Source organism: Tachysurus fulvidraco, chromosome 6 (assembly GCF_022655615.1).
Source record: "Tachysurus fulvidraco isolate hzauxx_2018 chromosome 6, HZAU_PFXX_2.0, whole genome shotgun sequence".
NCBI lineage: Eukaryota > Metazoa > Chordata > Actinopteri > Siluriformes > Bagridae > Tachysurus > Tachysurus fulvidraco.
This window is the reverse complement of record NC_062523.1, coordinates 16,225,568-16,249,560: the sequence shown is the minus strand read 5'-3', so window position 1 is coordinate 16,249,560 and position 23,993 is coordinate 16,225,568. Positions and strand designations below refer to the sequence as shown.

General features: G+C 37.1%; 1 protein-coding gene across 7 annotated transcripts in view; it reads right to left on the bottom strand.

Moving 5' to 3' along the window:
• The window catches only part of lmo7a (LIM domain 7a), a 33,699-nt gene extending 9,827 nt beyond the window's left edge, over nt 1-23,872 (bottom strand). The window contains exons 1-14 of one of the 7 annotated variants that reach the window (XM_047814635.1): nt 23,730-23,872; nt 15,599-15,700; nt 9,032-9,222; nt 7,780-8,020; nt 7,096-7,377; nt 6,576-6,860; nt 6,145-6,282; nt 4,991-5,734; nt 3,831-3,860; nt 3,127-3,238; nt 2,465-2,607; nt 1,617-2,247; nt 985-1,197; nt 359-473 (exon numbers count right to left, since the gene is read on the bottom strand). In XM_047814635.1, the coding sequence (XP_047670591.1) occupies nt 359-473; nt 985-1,197; nt 1,617-2,247; nt 2,465-2,607; nt 3,127-3,238; nt 3,831-3,860; nt 4,991-5,734; nt 6,145-6,282; nt 6,576-6,860; nt 7,096-7,377; nt 7,780-7,982 (2,896 nt within the window). In that variant the 5' untranslated portion in view covers nt 7,983-8,020; nt 9,032-9,222; nt 15,599-15,700; nt 23,730-23,872. The other 6 variants (XM_047814636.1, XM_047814634.1, XM_047814638.1 and 3 more) reach the window with 6 other exon arrangements.
• Nucleotides 23,873-23,993: the final 121 nt, after the last annotated feature.

The following is a 23,993-nucleotide window of genomic DNA, read 5'->3' as shown; positions in this document are numbered from 1 at the left end:
AAATGCAAATAGCACGTTTAGTACTTAAACCAAAAGAATTCTAAATGTTACAGAATGTACTTCACTTGAGCATCGACAATAGCCTTTAGAACATTTTTATAGAATGTTTACTATAACATTTAATTCAATTCCATATTAGTTATTATATTTGAGCTTTCCTTGTGCTGTCCATGTGTTTAGTAACTAGTAACATCTGCAATGACCTAGAAACGTCTGGACCACACTGGCTTATTAAGGACTACAGAAATACTTTGCTTACAACTTTTTGCAAGCTTACATCTAAGCACAAATAAAGATTGAGCGTTAATTAATAGATTACTACTAATAAAACAAATCTCATCCATCTGTCTGGTTATACCTTGTTTTATAGATTTAACAACAGCTCCTGTGGAGTCCCAGTTAGTCTGGAATCCAAAGTCGTGACTGCTGTTGGGTTTTTGGTTCAGGCTGATCCTCATTTCACTGTAGCTTTCCTAGAAAATACACATAAGAAAAAACTATCCATTGGCCAAAAATACCCATACAGCAGAAGAGTCAAAAATGATATGTTCACAAGTAAATACATCTTGAATAAAGGATAAATTCAAGTAATAATTTTCTTTATTAGACTGCTTTAAATATGAGTACTAAGCTTATTTCTAGATATGTTTCTATGTATGTCTCAAATCAAGCATTCTATCAGATAATTTTGCTTAATTCAAGTGTTTATTTCTAAAAGAAAATAAACAGAATAAAAAAATGTTAAGTTTGAAATTAATATTTGTGTGTGTGTGTGTGTGTGTGTATATATATATATATATATATATATATATATATATATATATATATATATATATATATATATATATATATATAAATTATATAGGCTGGCTTATTATTTATGTCAAATATAAGTTAAAAGAATATAATAACACTATATGGTTGTTTCCATCCTTTTGAAAGCATCACAAATTCTCACAAAAAAATACTAGGCCCAAAACTCACCTGCTGTATGCTGTTGTCAGGAAACACTTTGGGTTGTGGAGCTACACGGCTGACCGGAGTGACAGCTGAGGAGGTCTGAGTAGGGGGAACCACTTGCTCCTCTTCTTGCCCTTCATTCTCATTACTGCTTTGTACGGAACTGGTCTGGGAATTAATTGTAGTATTCCTACTACTCTTTGTCTCACCATTAAAGTACTTCTGAGAGTCACCTACCTGGGAGCAGGTACAAGTTAGTATTAGTGTTGAAAAGTTGCCAATTTAGATAAATTCACTAAATATCAATATATATATATATATATATATGTATTGATATTTAGAAATATTGCAAAACATCAAAGAATACAGTAAAAATTATCATAGACAGGATATAACCTCTGTATCACTGTTATTATAGTTTTATGTGGCAAAAAATATACATTCACTAAACTAGTCAGGAATCATTTACATGGCAGACTTGTTTAAATAGCATAACTGTATATTACTACACTTTCTGTAATAAACTTCAAACTATCTATATTTATCTCAGTTTCAAACAGAATCAACAACTACTATATACTGTATTGATTGCAACAGGAATTTGATAAACATACATCCAAAAACATATTTTTTTAAAAGTGAATAAAGCCTCTCACCGTATAGGCACGGGGCAGGGATGCAACTTTGGTAGCTGAGGCACCAAATGGTCTTGGTGTGACAACAGAAGTGAGGCGTGCACTATCTGATCTCTGGTAGCTCCTAGGAAGTGAAGCAGAAACCTGAGGTGCAATGGGTTGCTTCATTTGTGTTGAAACTGGTTTATACAAGGATTCCTGGTTTTGGCCTTGCCTAGGTGTAGGGGTAGGTTTAGCAGAGATGTTGGATTCTGTAATTGGTTTTGAGCTGCTTTTAGCCTCTAGTGGTGGGCTGCTGATGATAGTGCTGGTGCGAGTTGATTGAGTGTTGCTGGTGGGCTCTAGTAGCCTGGGTTTGCTAATGACGCTGATTGGAACCGGATCATCCAGAAGGCTGCTGCCTAAGCTGGACTGGACAGGACCGGATGGCGCATCTTTCTCAACTGTTGGCATGCTGCCAGTCTTAGGTTCTTCGTCTAGCAAACTGGGAAGAGAGCGCACTTTAGATCGGCTCAGGGAGTAAGGATCATCTACAGTATTGCTGCGGCTTGGTAAAACCCTGGTCTTGGGTGTGGGTTCTTCAAAGACATCTTGGTCATCAGATGTGGACAAGGAAGCGAAGCGACTCCTGTAGCCTGGCTCTCGGCTTTCCCTGCATAGTGAAAGAGAGAGGAGGACTAATGTAGCCCTTATTAAACACTCACACACACAAGCAGAATTTAGCTTACTGCAACTAGTGAAGTAGGGTTATATACATATTTGTAGCACAGTAAATGCAAGACTAATTACTTTCATGACTAGAGAAAACACATAAAATACCTAAGACTCAATTATTATCAAGCAGATATCTGTGTGCATGTGCGCTTTACCTCTCCTCTTCCATTTCCTTGAACGTCTTTGATTTCCTGGTGCTGCTCCCTGAAGTAAGTATCTCGATCTGCTCTCTCTCTTCTTTTTTCTTCATGATATCTAAGTTAACACTCTTGCGCCTGTTTTTCCATTTCGTCAGATCCTGAAAACAAGACGATGCTCAAAAACTGCAACCTACATTCACGTATTGAGTCAAAGACAAAGATAGAACAGCAAAGGGTGAGAGACAAAGAGGAGTAGAGAGAGGGAACAGGCGGGGGGACGTGGACTAGATCTGGGGCCCGTATGTGACCTAAATTCTGGGTGGAGAAAAAGCCCTATCCAACATAGTCACCTTCACAACACATCTTACTCAAAAATAGAATGTGACCTTGTGTGATTAGCACATTTATATTTATATTTGATGGTACCATAAACAGCTCAGAATCTGTGAACCATGTAAACCTAAGAGATCCATTAAACCTTAGAAAATGATAGAAATAGAAAACTCTTGACATATATAGTGAAGTACAAAACAAGGAAAATACAGTCACTCTCACAATATAGTAATGATTATTTCATGGATATATTTTAGGGCTAATAAAGCACAAGATAAGAAAACTGTACTGTTGTAATTGATACACTATCACACAAGAAGTAGAGCGGTCAAGCTGATACTCACATCCTGCCACCTGTCTTCATTCTCCTTCACCTTGGCACGGAACTTTTGCAGATCTTCGTACTGAACCTCTTGTAATGCCTGCTCAACATTGATGTCACTCAGTGATTTAGCCCTATCAACACAAATTCATATAAGTAGTACTTTAGAATTAAAAAGTACACTGACTATGTGATTCGTTAGGGGGAATAAAGAAAAAAGATCCCATAATTCATATTGAGCTTATTTAAATTGATACAGAACATACTGAAAAGGGGGCACAGAACCCAAAGTTACCCAGAATAATTCATTCAAAGCTTTTACATACATATGCCTTTTATACACAATAGTGTATTTTCCTTCGTGTTAGTAAAGCTGTGACCTACATTTAGTGCTCAATAATGCAATAACAATATGAATATAGTGTGCTAGCTCTGTATATGTGAAATTGAATCATGAATGTTCTAGATATTTACTGGTTTACAAATGCACTACTCCTCACTACAGTGCAAGGCAAATCAGCTGTTGTTAGCTAGTATTGTGGACATCGGGTTGATTCCTCTTTGTTTTGTGGTGAAATGAGTTGGACTGCAGCCAACAGAGACCAAAGTAAGGTGAGTAATGTTAGAGTTTAAAGCTGGGGCAAGCAGAACCACACAAAAGCAGAAGGACATGACAAAACAACTGGACACACCATGCCACATTCCTGACCCCAGATATCTACTCACCCGTCACTATCTGAGTTCTTTTGCAACAGTCTAGAGAACCAAAGAAAACCACACAGAAGACTTGTCAAATTTTGTGTATTTTAAACAAACTGGTTGACAGCAACACAGAGACTCAATCAAATGCAAACTTAGTTACCAGAGAATCACTTTTTCTTCACAAAGCAGATATACAGGAGATATATAGCTTTCTACACTCTGCGGTGTGGCTGCAGATTTGTTTGAACACAAACTACTGGAAATACTGTAACTTACTTGAGGGAAAGAAAGGTACTCTATCTTCACAGGGAATTAAACATTTTGGTGATATAACTTCATAATGGGATAAAGGTGTAAATGTGTCATACCAACTGTGTTGTTTTACTTGGAAATTACAGGCTAGGGTGTGTTTCGACTGTACATTTCCATAGAGACTAAAGTGAAATTTCTTGCTTTTACTGCCTCTCATAGCAATGGGGAATTTCTAAGTAGCACAGCCTGCTGGCACTCTTGTAAATGGTTGCTGTGTCTGGCAGTGTTATTTATAGACATTTCTCAGGTTTTCACATTCCTCGACAGCTTTGGTCATTACACTCCCACTTCCACAAGTCTGTGTGAACCTCTGAACCTCTTTTAGGGAAAAACTAGCTGACTGAAATGAAAGATATCCCATTTTCATTAGGTGAATTCATCACAAAAGCTTTTAGAAAAACTTTTATTTCATAAGCAGAGTATGACAAAATGCCAGGCAATCCCAATCCTTAAGAAAAAAAAATAGCAAAAAACAGAACTGTTATTCAGTCATTTATGAACAATTAAATAACACTCATGCCTTTTTGGAGTGGCACTGCTGTGGCACGCTCAGGCTCATGCATTTTTAATGTATTGGTATATATCTGAAAACATATCAACACACTTTAAGAAATAAAAGATTTTGGAGAAATTAATAACAGCCAAGTAGATTAATAAATACTGTTTACAAAGCTCTCTAGTCTTAACTGTTTACATAACAATCAGAATTATTATTATCAGTAACCACAGGCTTAAAGAGCATCAGAACACCATCCGAAAGCGCACTTAAACAATCCATGTTAGGCTACAAATGGGAACAGTGTAAAAGGGATATCAGACACAATGAAAACATGCAAGGCCTCAGGTCATTCCTACAGCCTCAGAAGCCTAACCTCTCAACCATCAGCTTCTTCTTATATCTTAGGCGACTGGCCTCTCTGATGGCTTGCCATTTTTGGAGATCTTCCTCGTTGCAGACTGAAGGCACACTCGGGCCTGTTTGAGTTCCAAGTGACCTCTGAGATACCTCAGTGGGATTCTGGACATGTGCAATTCCAAGCTTCCTAACTACCATATCATCTGATTTTTGATGTTCGGTTTTGACCTTCTGTTTTGGATACATCGGGGCAGCCCCCTGTACTGGGGGGGATATTTTAGCCTGAAGTTTCTGTTGCTGTACCCAGAGGTCAGGAATAGGCACAGGGTGATAGATATCAGGTGCTCCTGAAAGGGGGCGCTGTTTAGACTGATGCCGTAACCTGCGAATGGCCACATCATCTTTCTCAATGTCCGGGTACGTAGATTTGACATCACTATGCTGAGTGACCAATCTGATACATGGCTCAGACCTTTGATGTAAGGAAAGTAGACCCCCATATTTCATCTTGGCCAGCTCAGTGTTAGAGTAGAAGGCACATGTGCGGCGGCTAAACATGTCATCATTTTCCAAGTCAGGGAGAATGTCCTCAGATACATTGTATGGGTCATTAGGGTGTTCCCGCCCTAATAGTGGGTGTCTCTTGAACCTAATGAGTCTTGGGCCTGAAGTGGGGTCTGGCCTGGGCCAAAAATCAGGGAGCTGAAATCTTTGGGCTCCAAAGGTGTCTTGAGTGAGCATGAGTGGCTGTGTGGTCGGACTATATGTCAAATGAAAAAGAAAAGAAGAAGGCAGAAGAATTTCAGAGAATAGGGATAAGCTGAAAAAGTACAAGACAGCAAAGCAAAGAGACCAGAGAAAAAGAGGACAGGATCACTTTTTATTTTCTCATTTGCATAATGAGGCTATTTAATTAGCTCTAAAATACAAATTACTTGTGCAGACCATATGTAAAATACTGCTGGCATGTGTGAGCTCATGCTATATAATACATGAATCCAAGTCATACTGTAGTGTTAGTTTTTTACTAAGATGAACATCACATGATGAATGTTGTGTGAAGTCAACAGTGTAGATCAGGAAAGAAAAGCTGAGTAGGTGAATTAGTTAGTGTGTATGTTTAAGCTAAATTGAATACTGGGTTAATGCCTGTGGGAATGTGACAAGGACCTGGGTGTGACAGGAATGAGCTGTGCTGAAGTTTGTGCATGTGAGGAAGGGGGTTCAGAATGAGAGGGAGAGGACACACAGAGCTGGGGACTGACATCACATTCGGAGTCCTCCGAGGATGAGCCAGACTTCTTCTGGCTAGATGAAAGTCAGGCAGGTCATGAAGAGAAAGCACAGAGAAGGGAGACAGGAAACAAATAGAGAGAGAAAAACCCAAAAGTATTAGCCAGGAAAAAGAATAAAGCTATAAGAATATACTCTTATCACATGCAAAGACTGAAGTAAAAGCCCATAAATATTTATAGTTGAATGAAACCAAAATGTGTAGCAATTAAAAAGTCTTTAAAAATTAGCAACAATAAAATGTGTCATTTTAAGTTTTATCTAAGTATTTAATGTCAGATGTTGTTTTACAGGAGTGCCAGACAGACCTGAAGCCCTGGATCTTTCTGTACCAGGGCCGACGCTGAGAGCCCAGTCTGATTTTCTGCACATGCATGTCTTCCTCTGGTGTCCAAAACTTTGGGAGAAATTTATCATAGTGGGCAGTGGAAATGGACTGGGCTTCTGTTAAGCCCACTTTACGAGCATAAAGGTCATCATGAACAGGATCAGCATAACCAGTTTCATCATCATCTTCCTCTGAGTCATCATACAAGTAGACATCAGCAGACGCAGACCTCCTAGTAGCCTTCTGAGGAGGCCTAGGCTCACTGCTGCTCAAGAGAGAGCCAAATGGATGAGTAACCGTATGTGGCCACTTATCAACGCACATTAATCCATCCATAAAAGCCAATATATTAAACAAAAAAACAAACTAAATGTAATAAAATGAGACAGCGACAGTTTTCAATCAAAACCAAGACAAAAATGCAAAACACAGCAAAAAAAAAAAATGTTAGCAGTTATTATGTAATACTGAAGCACAACAGTCTCTGCGGAGTGTCTGACCTGAGAAAGGTCAATGCTGGTTGAGGCACACTAGTAACCATGACCTTTGGCCTGGTGGTTTGAGGCATAGTGGTGGATTCGCTTGGGGTCATGGGCAATGCAAAGTTGGTGGGTGTGACGACCCTTGGGGTATGGAAACGGCGACTGGCCAAATCATCAAGTTGCAGGTCAGGGTCTGGACGCTCTGCCTCTGAATCGCTGCTCTCATACCCAAATGGCCAGGCAGCTTGTGTAGAACTTTGAGTGCCTAGTTCATTAGTGGAATATGGGCCTGTTCCTATCCTGTCACCATATGGCCATCATCCAGTATTTGGCACATACATACGATACACGCATACAGAAGAGTCACACGCATATATACAACACAATGTTGCATGAAATGGTAATTCTAGAGAAAGAAAAGGCATTCTGAAATTTCCACATTTCATTACCAAACACATAGCCTCACCAATTATATAGGATAATCCTATATGTAAGTAACACCTTTCAGTCATCTTTGCTGTCAAAGAAAGTGAAGCTTTATTCTTTCTCCAAACTGAAACATGTTTGTGCTTAAATTCCCTGCAAGATTTACAGCCTAATTTTAGTTAAGAAGTCTTGTCTACTGTAATGAAAAATGCCTGAAACCGAGTCACTTTAAAATAAAGAATCACCATGAAGTGTGTTTAAGAAGAAGGACATTACCTAGAGAATGATCCATCCTCCTCTGTAAACATGGGGCTGGCCCAACTGCGTCTGTTTTCCTCATTGTCAGTACTGTCAGTGCGCTTCCTGCGTAGTGGTGCTGGGACATAGCCCGACTGCTTGGCTTTGCTTGGCAGGAACTGGTTGAACTGAGCGGTGGTCTTTGGGGTGACCACCAATGAGCGGCGATAGTTTTCTGACATTATGAATACCAGCTCTCGTTCAAAGTAACTAAGACAGCCTAGTAGGGAACAAAAAAATATATGGGTAGAAAATGTCTCCAATAAAAATTTATAGAAAAACAACAGCAACAATAGAAGGAAGTTCATTAATAAGCTGGTGTGGTGTAGAGGGGAACATAGCAAGTCTGGATAACTGCCTAATTAACCTCCTAAGGAGAAAATCCATTTCTGATGGACAGAGTGTAATAGGACGACATTTTGAATAACTACCAAGACCAGCAGGTGTCTGTTGAATATCGCACTTATAGGAATGTTGGGGAAAATACTGAACAACTGCATGACTGTATTCATGTGTTCAGTTTGTTTAATAAACAAACAAACCAGCAGGGGGCACTATGCATTTGATTTGCTAAAGAATACAGTATTGAGACAGAGCATTGCCTACCCTTTCGTTTCAATCAAATGGCCATTCAGTACTCATCATGCACATGTAAATTCCATTTTCAGTCACATACAGTATGTACTTACAATACTTAATTATACAGGCCAATAGTACAGTTCACTGTTCTAATATATGACCATTACTGTTATTTTTCATAGATCACACAAAGATCTTTAGCAGTAAAAACAGAATAAAATCTAAAATCAAAAATTTTATATGCAATTCTGACCTTTAATATTAATGTATAAATAATTACTGCATAGCTGTTTGAAAGAAAATGCAATATACTGTACATTTTCACATCATAATAGTTTGTCAAAAAAAATAATCAACAGTACTGAATGGTCATTTGACTGAAAACATATGGGCGGTACCTGTACAGTACTGAATATGTGTCAAGCTCCTTTACCTTTCTAGTGCCAAAACTTTCAATATGGATGTCTTATTTATTTTTCATTCATTCAACACTATTGTAAAGCTGTGTCAAGAGTGTATTTTATTAAAATAAATATAAAATATGCAGCTTGCATGCTTAAAATGCATTACATACTAGAAGCATTCATAAGAAACATTTTTAGAACAAATGCAGAGATGCCATAAATAAAATCTGGGATATTTGGGGTCTTACCCTTAGTGTTGTTTTTGAGTCTTGAAGTGTCTTGGGGATATACTGTGAATCCAGGAGTCAAGTCAGTTCAAGCAGTCCAATGAGTCCTTTGCAGCCTGTAATGGGAAAGGCTCCTGTCTTGTTAAGTACCACCCGTCCAAAAAGGCACTGTCTCTTACACTGCCCTGTGGAGAAGCACAATCTTCAAGTGCCTGTCGAGTACAAAAAGGGAAGAGTGTCACTCATGCGCGCACACACACACACACACATTCCAACTTGACTCAGCTCTTCAGTATTTCTCCCATTCTCAGTATAAAGACTCAGAGACTGTTTTTAAAAATGCTTTTTTTTCTTTCTTTTTCTCAGAACCTGTATACAAAGACTTTAGCCATATTTTTTTTGCATACACTGGACTCACTGTGAAAGATATTGAATAAAGAAGATTGCCATTGGCTTTGACCACCAGAGATGAGACGTTTTGGCTTGCCAGAAACCATTCACTGGCATGTGTATAGTTTTTGGAACAGACAGGTAGGTGACATCAGAAGCATTCAATGTTTCAAAGTTGCCCTGAAACCTGTACATGGCTATGCAACTCTTATTTTATATATTACTAGGTAACAAAGAGCCAATAAACCACATACCACTGCTTGGAAACAGTTGAGGTAAGGATTTTACAGATTCAGAAAAACAGCAATTAAATCCACTATCCATATTGCATTAGTAATCACCCTGTATGAGTTAAACATCACAATTATAAATTAGCAGAATTTCTATGGGCAGCATTTACACTTACTGTACATTTTTAAGCCTCCTGCTGGTCTTTTGATGCCTGCATGTTATTAACTGCTCACAGCAGTGGAATAGGACAATAAACGAATACAGAGATTCTCACTGAAAGAGCTGGAAAGTGAGAGCACAATATAAATGGTGCCAGGCTCCATGCACAACACTGCACAAAAGGATCCATGTCAGTGCAGTAGGGCAGAAAAACACACCCACTCTCAGCAGTCTACACATACAGTACAGGCCTTACACGACTGCAAAATGGTGACATTAACACAGACACTGATTCACAAGTGTGGTAGTTAGGGCCACTCATAAATAAAATCATAAAAATTCTTTAACACAGGAGGTTCAAAGGGCAACCATAAACATAACATAACTGACATAGTACAGTTAGGCCCAGGAGCCTCAACTGGACTGCAAATGATCTAAATGTATTCCATGTATGATCTTCCCTAGTCCTTCAGTTCTCTCACCTCACTGATGTGTGAATCAGCATTAATAAATGCTAATGAGGCAGATTGTATGATTTTTATCTATTCAATATACTTCCAGTAACTGCAAGAATATACTTACTCTCTGACACTGTCCCACTGTGTTTTTTAGTGAGGTACAGATTATACAGCAAGGTTGTGTAAAGAACATTTTTCTCAGCTTATTATTCAGCTATTCAGCTTGAACAAATTGTTCAGAAAATACATTGTAAATTAAATGAAAGAATGTAAATACTACAACAGAGAGGAATTTTGGTCTTCTTGTTCAGGGAGTATAAGGAGTTTAATTACTTGAAAAAAAGACAGACATGGTGTGACTAGACTGTGACAGTGTGAAATATATAGCCATCTCAATACGGTACATTCTTTGAGATGTTAGGAATACAATAGCAGGAGCAGCACATGCCAGGGAACCTTTGATGTAATAACAGTGGTACAGCCGGATGAACCTGCTAGAAAATTATGAACTTTAAATACCATGCCAATAGAAAATCATCTACACAACAGTTGCATCATTCCAACAACCAGTTACATTGATTTTTATATGAAATGAAACTCATTAATCATTTGACAAAGTCTCTGGCCTGATATCTATAATCAAAGGTAAGGATAGTGCCCTCTGGTCTGTGGCTTTTAAGCTGAAGGTGAACCAACACAACAGGTGCTTTGTAGTGAATTAAACAAGGTGTTCAGTTATCCTGATCATACAAATTTATTGCTCCAATAAAGGTTGTTAAAGGGGATGAAATTCTTCCCTCTTTCATATTTTGGAACAAAGTCCATACTGGATGTTGGACTGGAAAATTCAAGAACAATTTACTCCAGCACTAATTTTAACTTAAGTGTTCTACAAACGCTAAAGACACCCCTGGGGACTGAGTTCAGAATAAAAGACAGCTTTGTGCTCAAAAGCCCAGTGGCTGCTATGGATTCACATGATCAGCTCATGTGAAAGAGAGATATAAAAATATGGATGTAACTGGAGTGTTGTACAGTGTATTAGACACAATACTCGATTTCATATTTCTCATGAGCTTTGTTTATGGTAAAAAAAAAAAAAGGAGCTACTCAGCAAAAGAAAAAATCATAAATACTTTATGTAACATCTATATATTATTGGACATTTATAAAAAAAAACACAATTACAATCAAAAATGAAACAGGAACTGTTTACTGTAATACATGCTCTGTCACATTATCATGATACTGGTTTTATTGGTTGTGTATAAATACATCCATGGTAAAAAATGTAATTACTTTCTCTAAACATTTTTTTTTTTACAACTGAAGTATTTGACATTTTTTCAACTGAGGTATTTTTTATTCATTTTTATCCATTTGATCCATTGTCAGTAGTATCTGAGTTTGAAATATGAGGTTGTGGTGTCTTTTTAAACATCTTCACCCAGATGACCCCAGGAAAGCAAAGGGGAATGCAGTATCTAGTTCAGAATTCAGTTAAGCTCAGAACTTAGGAAACGCAAAGAAAGGTTTTCATGAATACCCAGTTGTGTTCTATTCATACAGTAGGGTAGGCAACACTGATTTAGATTCACAGGAATTGTAATGGGCCAAATGCAGCTGATACACAGTAAAGCTGTCTACTGCTTTCATCTATCCAGTTAACTTCCCTGGATAGATCACTGGGCCATCAATTTAATAAAATACTCACAATCCCTCGATAGACCAAAAGAGGTCATCCAGGTAGAATCAGTGGTATACACTATTATCCATGTGCATAAAGATACAAGCATTATAAAATTACTATTAAAACATTTATAATTCATTTGTTGACTATGCAATCATGGGGAGAGCAGGTGGATTTCCAAACCACAAAAGCCCATGCAAATGCTCTGTTTGAGAACAAGAAAGGCAGATACTCTAAGGGTGAGGCAAACCCTTCACTTATGAATTTTATGAATGTCTGGTTTCTAAGCTTCTAAGTTTCTAAGTACAGTATGTCATTGCTTGGACTCTGTTGATAATGTATGTATAATCTGTAATGAATGGTATGTTTTACATGCCAGTCTTCACCAAGCCCTAGCAGGCAAATTGTTGTGAGACTAAGTAGAAAAAAATACATATACAAATAAATATGATAAATATGATAAAATACAAAAGCTTTCATTTAGGAAAATATGTTGTCAATTTGATTATAGGAAAAGGGTGTGTACACACGCATACCATATATTTAACCTGCCTACTAAACTATTAAAATTTCACAGCAATGCTCATTAACTTTCAGCCAGTAAATAATTACCTTCAGTCACTAAAACCACACTTAAACTTTTCTCACTTAACATCTTTCATTTAGAGAATTTCTACCTCATAGCTCACATGTATAGAAAGCATAACCTGTGAAGACACTAATATATTTCTGAAGGTTGATTCTTTTAAGATTGCTGTACAAGAGGCACAATATCACAACCCCCATGGTCCTGGGTATGCCACAGCCTATTCACCAAACTCCTGCCTTTCACAATTATGCAATGCATAACTCCATCAATGGTATTGTGATAGTGACGACCATACAGAACTACACACCCAAAGAGCAAACACTGTATTCACCAAGGCATCTGTCCTTCCCTTTTGACTCAGGTATCAAATTTCAATAGTTTGAATGCCTTTGAAGTGAGAGTGCAGACATAAAAACGATTTGAAAATCAAATGAAGACAAACCCATTGCACAGGCAAGACATGAAAACCCCTTTAAGAAGTACTACAAAACTGGTAAAATGTTTGATGAAATAATGATGGATTACAGTAAACTAATGGTTGATTTAGTTTGTGGGCCACTGTTGATAGACAACTGTAGGTGTGTAGTTACATATTTCAACTCGCATTCCAGACTCTTTTGGTAATATTTCTACAATTGCTTAAAAATATGGTAATTAATGTTTCGGAATTGTCTAAGTATCAGGTGAAAAATCAGTAGTATAAAAATCCTGATTAAAATTCAGTTCAATTAAATTTTATTTGCATAGCGCTTTTAACAATGGACAATGTCTCGAATCAGGCTTACAAAAATCTAATAATATTGAATAAAAATTACAAAATTTAAAAATGACATTTATTTTTATCCCTGAATCCCTAAAAGACAAGGAAGGTGATAATTAATGCTAATTACTAAACGTAAAATGTAATAAATAATGTATTTGAATATTATCTAAAATATGTGTGTGTGTTTGTTTAAATAAAATTGTGTTTAATTAACATGCATATATATAATCTTACTATAGTATGTAAAGTGGGCCCTGTGTTCAGTACAAGAGTAACCCAAGAGACCCAAAGTTCACACAGAGCACCTGTTTTCTTTTGTATTGTCATTATATAAATGGCAATGAAGACCTATGAACTATGATTAAGTATTATTATTATCTGACATTTCACCAAGATGTGTTCAGGTCATAGTCCAGTGACACCCAATAACTTAAAATGTGAGCATTAGATATTACTGTTATTAAACATCTATACATACAATTATATTAAAATGAGGTAAAGCATTTAATTGACATTAACTACATTCTATGCTTTAAACTATTCACCTTAAAGCATAGGGTTAAATAACTATTATCAATTATTCAGTAGCTACACTAACAAGTGCACTCACAAGGCAGTCTGAACCCAATGATGGGTGTTGCTAGGTGAAGAGGTTAGGTATTTCCTGTAACTTAGGAATCAAATCAAGGCACATTTTTTTGTAATCCACATATAAATAGACAACAAAAGTTAGACACCAAGTATGCTGTATGCTGATTTTAGAGTGGCATAAAACTAAGGAGGAGCCAACATGCTGATGACTTGGATCTGCCTGTCCTGCTGAGATACCTGCTTTTCATGGTCTGATGAGTAATGATGAAATAATGCATGGAGCAGTTTGCTTATCTGGAAAGTTCCTTATATTAGCCTCTCCTCTTAATGCTATCTGGGTGCTATGAAAAACCTTTCATTTTGCCAGCAAAGAATTGGGAATTAGACAGAGTTATATTATACATGTTGATATTAATGTGCTCTACATGCCTATGAGGCTAAATGTCCACAACAACATACAGTCAGTACATGGGAATCTGAGAAACAGCAGATATTGCATAAGCTTCCCAGGCAATCACGAGTCCATCCTAATCTTGTCCAAATGCTTTAGGATTTAATAACAGGAAATGCCATGAAACAACACAAAAGGCTGTTGTTTATAAGGTGTTAAGTTAAGCATGAACCTAAGAGTGTTTAAAAAAAAAACTTAAAAAAAGAAGCCAACTAATCATGTCACTAATCATGTCTTACTCTAACTATCAACAAGTGACCTTTCCATTCTATAATTAGAGGCAATACCCTGCCTACACTGAAACAGACCTGAAAGTGGACAGGCACAACACCACACACAGACACACACACAGAAACCACAGGGAGCAGATAAACCACAGCTGATCAGTGGGGTTGCTAGGGCTAGGAAGGTGTGGCATGGTTACCGACATTAGCAAAGCTCACTTTATTGTACCTCAGCTCACAGTTTAGGCACTGGCCACACTTTTACTTAGGTGAGACAACAAAACAGAAATGCATAGCTTATAATGTTTCAATTATGATTGAGCAATTCATTATTTTTATTATTATGATCTGTGTATGTTTAATATAGCATAGATCTAAAGTCAAATCAATGTGCTTGTTTCATGCCTGGTTATTGTGAACAATCTGACACCATCTGTCATCATAATTAACAGACAGGTAATGCCTGTGTGTCTTATTATAAAGAAGAGAACATTACTGTCATGGTGAACATGTTAGTGCGGGACCACCCAGAGACACACCTGTGAACAGGTTGTTCAACATGCCATGTTTGTTTCACTCTAGTCTCAGGTGAAGAGCAAATCTAACGCCGAGGTAAACACATACATAAAAATTGTGACCTTTCAAAGGAATCTCTAACCTCCTATAAACTACTGATAGACAAAGTCAAGAGTCTGATTTCATATCAATGACAGTGATTTGACATTCACTCCTTTTTGATACAAAAAATGAGTTGCTAAAACTAATTATATAAGTGACAAACACTGCAACCTGAAGCCTGTACTGTATAACCTCTCTGTAGAGCACAAGCTGTAGATGTGATTATTGACTCAGTTAAATTTAAACCGAGGGTCAGTAGCACAAGATCATTTTACATGGACATGTGGACAGCACTGCATATCTGTCAGAGTAAACCATAACAGGATTCAATAATTTTTAACATTGTCATAGCAGTGTTCTCCATATTGTCCTCCAAAGAGTCAAACTTAGTAGATACATAAAAACTCATTAAAACAAAACTTACCTTATAGTTGTTTATGTGTTTATGTCCTGCACATCCCCTGGATGAAAAAGCAGGAATTCTTTTAGTCCAGGCACAAGATTTAAGAAGGATGTTGACGTTGTCCTGTTGGCAGAAAATATTGTCAGGTTGTAATCATACAGGAATTCTGTCTGCACACAGATCAGAAATCAATGTATCCAAAGTTCAGAGCTTCTGTGAGCTCAGCTGGGGGTTGAGAGGAAGTACCTCAGGTAGCAAAAAAATGACATTTTAGAAAGAAGGCAGGGTTTGCTCAGTCCGTGACAGATGTGTGGGAGGAGGAGCTTGGCTTTGGGACAGAGTTGAGAGGTTGTCTAATAACAGGTCTTGTAAAGTCTCCTCCCACTGTCATGCAAGGCACTCAAACACACTTCATTACTCCGCCTTACAGGCACACACTATGTTTATGCACTTTCTTCTCACACCCAGAAACTGTCGTTGCACACTGCCACAGCATACCTGTGACAGCAGTAAGGGGTGGATTATTTTGGAGACTGTAGTTGCTATGCACAGTGAACAGGTGCCTGACATGCAAACTATTTTTCCCCCAAGCAATTCTTCCATTGTGGAGGGTGAGGGCTTGCATACATCAGAAATCCTGTTTCAGTTGGCTGTATTATGTGTATTTATAAGCAACATAGAGTTTCTGCATGCTTCTATATAAGGTTAAAGACACAACTTGAAATCAATTAGGTCAATTCTGTTTATAATCTATTTTGCTTTGCAATATCTGTGCATAGATTTAAAATAGCCTGAAATAACAACAGAATGTTATGGGTGCTATAAATCATAAGCACTGATTCCGGTAGTTATTGTAGTGATAGTGGAAATAGTCTTTTGCCACAAACCCTTAGCTTTCATCACATTCTTCAAGCAGACTAGCAGCAAGCCACTCATTGCAGCTGATGTGACCTAGAGAGGTGTTTGTGAAATACTTTTTTTAAAATCCCACTCCCACCCACACATAAAGGAATTTAGATCAATTTCACCTACTTCTGCAGAAAATCTGATTAATCCAGCCTGGTACAGCAGTTATTATTTTTGCTTGCAGCGGTCTATGATGTTTTCTTATAAACAGATTTGGTCCTGATTATAGAGTATAAACAATTGGTTCCTATAATCCACAGCATCCCTGACCAGGATAAGGCATTTACTGGAGATGTGTGAATAGGCATAGAAAATGTGTTGTGACATACAAGTAATTTACCAATAAAGATGTAAATAAGTAAATATATCCACTATGCTGCCATGTTAATGAATTGTGCCTGTGTTAAAGTAAAAGCTATCCACTCCCACAATATTTCCCACAGTGCTCTAGTTTGATCTTTATGATAAAACAATCAGGACAGAAAGAACTAATGAATATGAGTATTTTATTCTATGACTAAATGTGAAAAAACACGTTGCAATAAATAATGTGTTTATAGGCATTGTTTTTAGCTAGCTAGCTGCAATGCTAGATGGAGAACCATATTCTTATGGGCAAAGGTGTGCTTTAATGAAAATGTCTTAACCCTTAGGTAAATCAGTTTAATCCCATTTAACATATGAACATTGTTTACATTATTCACTGACATCAAAATTAAGTTCCAGAGGTGCACACTTTAAGATTGAATGATGTAGATATATTTGGCAAAGCATTATCTAATAAGTTTACATAAATTTGCATTAAGCAAAACTTAGGAATGCAATGTAATCATGTTTTCATAAACCCCTATCATTATTCAAGAGAAATCTGACTAAGATATTATAAAATAACTGGCTACAGGCTGTTTGACAAAAATATCAGGCAAAATCAGGCAACTTTCACTGCCTAATTAACAAAGATTTTCCTTTTTTTTTTTTTTTACAACATCTTTTCTGCATTTAAAAGTACAGCGAGTCTTTCAGTAAAATGACTTTCTTATAGGAAAGAGCACAATAGACTAAAGGCATTTTAAATCATTATGCTCTATTTAACTAATACTTGAAGACTTTAGTAAATGAAAAAACAACAACATGATATAAGGTGATATAAATAACATAGTGGTTGGACCTCAATAGCTAGACATTGAGTGTTCTGTGTATTCATGCTACTGTAACTATGACTTTTAGTAATTAACCCTAACAATGCTAAAAAATTATAGAATTGGTAAATTACCAATCACAACTATTTTATAAATGAGGTATATAGTGTTCGAAAATAATAAAATTCTAAAAAGAATTCTAAAAAAAAGAAAAGTTTAATAACCGAGTAAGAGGATCACTTAGAAATTTGCATAGTTGAACCCCTAATTAAAGATTATTAATAGAACACTATTCCTACAGAGTGGGCCATTTATTAAACTCCAGCAGGCCTGGCACCTGAAAGCAAATTCTGCTATGGGCAAAATTAAAACCAAAAATGCAAAGATAATTCATTCATTTATTTTCGCTTATCCAAACTTCTCGGGTCACGGGGAGCCTGTGCCTATCTCAGGCGTCATCAGGCATCAAGGCAGGATACAACCTGGACAGAGTGCCAACCCATCGCAGGGCACACACACACTCTCATTCACTCACACTCTACAGACAATTTTTCCAGAGATGCCAATCAACCTACCATGCATGTCTTTGGACCAGGGGAGGAAACCGGAGTACCCGGAGGAAACCGCTGAGGCACAGGGAGAACATGCAAACTCCACACACACAAGGCGGAGGTGGGAAATCGAACCCCCAAACCTGGAGGTGTGAGGCAAACGTGCTAACCACTAAGCCACCGTGCCCCCCTGCAAAGATAATTGTTCTACAAAATAATAATAATAATAATAATAATAATAATAATAATAATAATAATAGATAGATAGATAGATAGATAGATAGATAGATAGATAGATAGATAGATAGATAGATAGATAGATAGATAGATAGATAGATAGATGGCAAGAAGATATAGTCATGCTGCAACATTCTGAGGCCATTCAATAATTATAATACACATAGGAATGTAGTCCATTCAAAAGTAATTATTAAGGGATCACCTAGTTAATTCAAGTGTAAATATCCTTAAGTGTTAAGCGTGACTTATAATCGTCTTATAGGGATCAAGTGTCTCTGCTAATGAATACAAAATCTGAAGTTAACATACACCAAAGTACACTAAAATCATTACCTGACAACAATGCCATAGCACACTGGAACTAGTTTAACTGTCTGTCCTCAGCCATCATGCTACATTATCCTAGCTAATGAAGAAGAACATGCTTGCACAAGCTCTGACACTCTGATACTTGTGTGTAATTACAAGCACAATAAAACTCCACCATTAAATTATAATAAATGTGTGACGTTAGTTTATGGAGTAAACACATCTGGTGGTCTGTGGAAAAAAATCTATTAAAATAATCCCTTTTGCCAGTGGTGAGGTTTGATCCAGATATATCCACCCAGCTCAATTATAGACTGTTTACAGAGCTCGGAGCCATGTGCAATCATCTCTCAGCTCAACCTCAATGTAAAGACTATGCAGAATGACTTTTCTAATGTGGTCCAGAAGTACACCACATAAGTGTAGGTTTCCTCTCCAGATTTTTAAAAGGAGGATCAGCTATGTGATGGGACAAAGAGGAAACCCACAGCTCTACATTTGCTGGAACATAGAACCCTCTACCATGAAAACCTGGTCTAAGGACAAACCGAAACAAACCCGTGGATAACATGACAGCTCTCATGTCAATGTCAATAAATTCAAATTGGCAAAAATACCATAATAATCCTTTATTATTTAAGATTTATAGCTTGTAAATGTGAATATGACAGAAATAATGATTGTATGATTTCAGAGGCCTGAATATGGGGAAAAATACATTTCACCAGTTATAATAACAAATAAATAGACAGGCTCTGTTTTCACTGCACATTTTTTGTTTGAGTTCAGGATTTCAACATAGAGCCATTCAAAAGGATGATCAGTACAGTAAAATATGCTCTAAATTGGGAATGATTTAAAATGTTTTCTTTAGCATGTCTGTCTGAGGATATTTTAATTCCAAGTTGAAAGTTTATACTCAGCAAATTTCAGGTTTGGAACTAGCTCTTGAAAATACCACTGCAATGATTTTTGTGCATAGGGAAGCTGATCCAGGTTTACCTTGGTAAATATCCTGCTATTTTAAGATCAGATCCTTTGCCACAATTTGGGCTTGACTCAGGTCATTGAGCAACGATTATATTCTTTGGAAAAAGTCAAACATTATTGTATGTTTTATTATTATATTATTAAATAAATAAGAAAGTAGGGTGAAATACCTGTCACCTATTCAACCTGCTATAATTGTAAGTCATCCATAATATGCTAAATTTCTCTTCACTTAGTCTTACTATAATTGGTTCAGTTACATTTTTTAGAGCACCTATGTGTGAAACAAGGTGTGTTCAGGTTGTGTAAATATGTTTGCACCTAAAAAATGCAACAAACAAGAGAAACTCACCAGGCCAGCAGTAGGTGTGGAAAGTCTGTTAATGCTCTTGATTATGCCTAGCTTGAAGGAAGGAAAGAATGAGCAATCTCAAAAACACCCACTGATGCACTGTAAGGTGTATCTGAATGTGTTTATTGCCTCTTTTAATTTTAATGTTTAACATGTGCCTTTCCCTAACAAAACCAAGTTGAGCTTCCGGTGTAACAACGTTCTTCTAATGTGTATATTATTGTACAAGTTGCTATAAAAATATCCAGACAAAAGAAGCTGATTTTATGTAAGTACCTGAATCCCTAAAATAAATGTGAGAATATTATGACACTCTTTCTTTATTCAGATAGAACCTAATAATACTAAAATCACAATACAATACTATGTGTACTATATATTTTTATGATATCTTTGTTTTAGCAACAAAAAGAAGACAGATGTGTAAATAATAAATTATTTTTCACACTCTACACACTACTTTGATATGAATAATCGATGATGTAATACAGCCACTGACTCAGACTATAATCAAGAAGCAGAACATCAGGAGGTTTCAGTAGGGAGCAGCAAACAGTTGCGATGTAAAAATGCGCTCATCAGGATGCTGACTCATTTATGTGACACCAGGGTGTCAATCCAGAAATGCTGCTACCCACACATCAGCCCAAAAGAACTCTGTAATGGACAGAAACGTAGCTGAAAACCCTGAGCTTGCAGTAGCCCTGACAAAACTCACCTTTACTGAATACCGAGCTAAATCTCACTCACAGCATGCTATGCCATCCAGATTTCTGAGTCCATTGACTACAAAACACATAATAACAGCTGCCCTTCACACGCCCTGAAATCAGCATTGATTTCATCTACAGCACACATTTTTCCTAATGTTGTGTTCAGCTGTGTCTAAGTCTTCTGTGCTAAAAATGGTCGCTTTTAATTCCCTAACCTAGAATTACTGGAATGGGCAGACGTTTTCAGTACAACAGTGACAGAGGTATTCAGACAACAACAAAAACAATGCAACACCCAGTGAAACATGCATTTTTACCATTGTCTACAGCAGCTGTGGTGCAATTTCAGACATCCCTCATTTTATTGTAAGAGAAAAGATACAATATAGATTTAAACTGAGAGGACAGCTACATACTGTACAATAGGATACTGTCAAGGAGACATAATATATCATACAAGGCATAATGCTATAATTTCCATGCATTACACTCAAATAACTAAATAACATTTCTTTGTTGCAATGGCAAAAACAATTCTGAAAGCTGAGGTCACAAAGGTAAGGTCAAAAATGTGACAAAGGTCCAACAAATTTTGTTTGATGAGCTGCAAAATAAATCTAGCAGAGAAACAATCTTACTTACTAACACAAAAGAAGCCACTTCATTAGAGAATGTCTCTGTTCTGCTCCTAAAACTCTTCTTAGTGACTATCTGCCTGTACATTCAGAACAAACACAGGAAGCTACAGTAGGTGAGAAGGTAAGATGTGCAATAGAAACGATTTTCCAGACTTTGCTATCCTAAGCTGACCTGCACAACAACACCTCGTAGTTTCTGGGGCAGAGACTTGGCTTGTTTGGTTCGCCTCACTTTTCTGCCAGACCTTCTCAAACAGGGCTAAAGCCTGGTAGCCAAACCACAGGGAACACGAACATTTGAAAGGAATGTGACAATACAGAATAGCGCATTAGCCTCATGCCTTTCCAATGGCCTTAAGCAAGCGATGCAGGATATAGCCAGACACCCTATTGTTACTTTTCCACAAGAGGAAATACTTTTGTTGTTTTTACACCCACATTTACAGTGTGTTCTCTGGGTGGCTGTTTTACAGCTCCTTAATATGTTCTACTAGAGAGTGAGGGAATGTTTTGTCTTATCAAGAAGATAGGAGATTATTTTTGCTTTGCTACAAGAGGCTTTCATGATAGGTTTTATGATAGCCCACTCCACAAGGAACAGGTCACTGTTTCACTCAAATGTAGATAGAAATTAATATGGATGTAAACCAGCCTTGTGCAATTAGAACAGGAAACAAAATTAAAACCTAAACGATCAAGCCTTCAAACTGAGCTTCATGATGCATTTCCATTAATAATAGAAAATTATATGTATTTACAAAAGTCAAAAAATTGGCTACAAACTGTCAAAAATACTAATCACAATAAAAAAAAGGGAATGACAGTCATGACAGCTCAGTGTGTGGAACAAGTCAAACTGGCTAAGCTGGAAAAAGAGTTTTTCAGTCATTATTCTCTTTAGTTGGATCAGAGCTGTCCTATCTTATCTTTCCAACCAAGCTTGAATAAATCTAGTCCAACTGAATCAGTTACTGTGTGTTCAAACCACCATTGGAGCAGGGGTGACCCCTGCTTGGTGGGAATGGATCTGAAAATATAAAGATGCCTCAAGAACAACATCATGATCCATGATTCAAGTCCCTTGAAACATAGCATACTGTATGTGAACATAGCATAACCCCTCACACAAATCACACATCTGGCTTTGTGCAGTTGCATGGAGTGCCGCACATTAATTACACCAAAGAATTTCGGTCTTTAAGCTCTTAAAATCCCATCTCATTATTCAGCTATTCATTTTAAGGCATATAATCCAATGACTACTACAGTGAGACTACCAGGCAAAGTATGAATGTTACTAGAGTGAGGAATGTGTATCCAGACCAACTGATACATCCTGCAAATTGAAAGAAATAAAAAAAAAACATTATCATCACATATGTGATGGGTATTACGAAATATTAATTTATTTGTATTGTGAATGAAGTCAATTGTGTTCCAACGTACAACTGACCTCATCACAGAGGCAAGAGAAGAATGACGAATCATGGAGTCTAGCAAAGAAACGTGGGCATATGAAGTGAAACTCTGTAAAGTGGGTCCTCCAACCTGGCAATAGGTTAATCATTCAGAGAAGCCCAATGTCACACTGCCTTCCTACAGAGACAACGTCCTTCCCAGAGACCACGACCTATTACGATGAAGCTTTATATACATGTGAGAGCCTTAGGTCACTGGCAGCATTCAGTTTCACCCTTTATGACAGAACAAAAAGACAGTGCTCAACTAAACTAACTCAGTATTTTGTTTACTTAAATAGTCAAATGTCACATGGTATAAATGCTACAAGTATCGAACTACACACACACACACACACACACACACACACACACACACACACACACACACACACACACACACACAGAGAGAGAGAGAGAGAGAGAGAGAGAGAGAGAGAGAGAGAGAGAGAGAGAGAGAGAGAGAGAGAGAGAGAGAGAGAGAGAGAGAGAGGTGATTAGTCTTGGATTCCATAATGTATGTCTACTGACCTGCACAATGATAAATAATCATAATAAAAAAGTAATTATTCTACTAAATTCTACTAAAGAGTAGCATAGAAACAAGTTAAGAAAACCATGTAGTTTGGCAAAAAATAAAAAAATAATAATAATAATTCACAAAGGGGCTGAGATGTATTTTGCTTTCAGTAAATTGCAGTTAATGGTTTAAACTATTATTACTATAAAGTAGCATTTTAGTACTCTGTTATTCCCACTATACTGACATTTATTATAGTTCCACATCTGGAACCACTGCTTAAAACCGACGCTTACTTTCCCAATCTGAACTGCACAAATATGATACCACGACTTACCTGTTAATTCCGAGATAAACACACAGCTTGAACCCGGTGTTCTTTCTACCATCCTAAGCTCCCCTACAACTTTATACAACAGCCCTGACTTTCACAATAAAAATTACACGGACGCTGTACTAAAATAATGTTCGCCATAATTTTTTTTGGAAAATTTCCTGGTTATATATGATCAGCGCGCCCCCTACTGGAGTGAAATTGGGGAAAATAGCATTATATAATTCTAACACAGATGCAGTCAAAAAGTTGATAGTATGAGAAAAA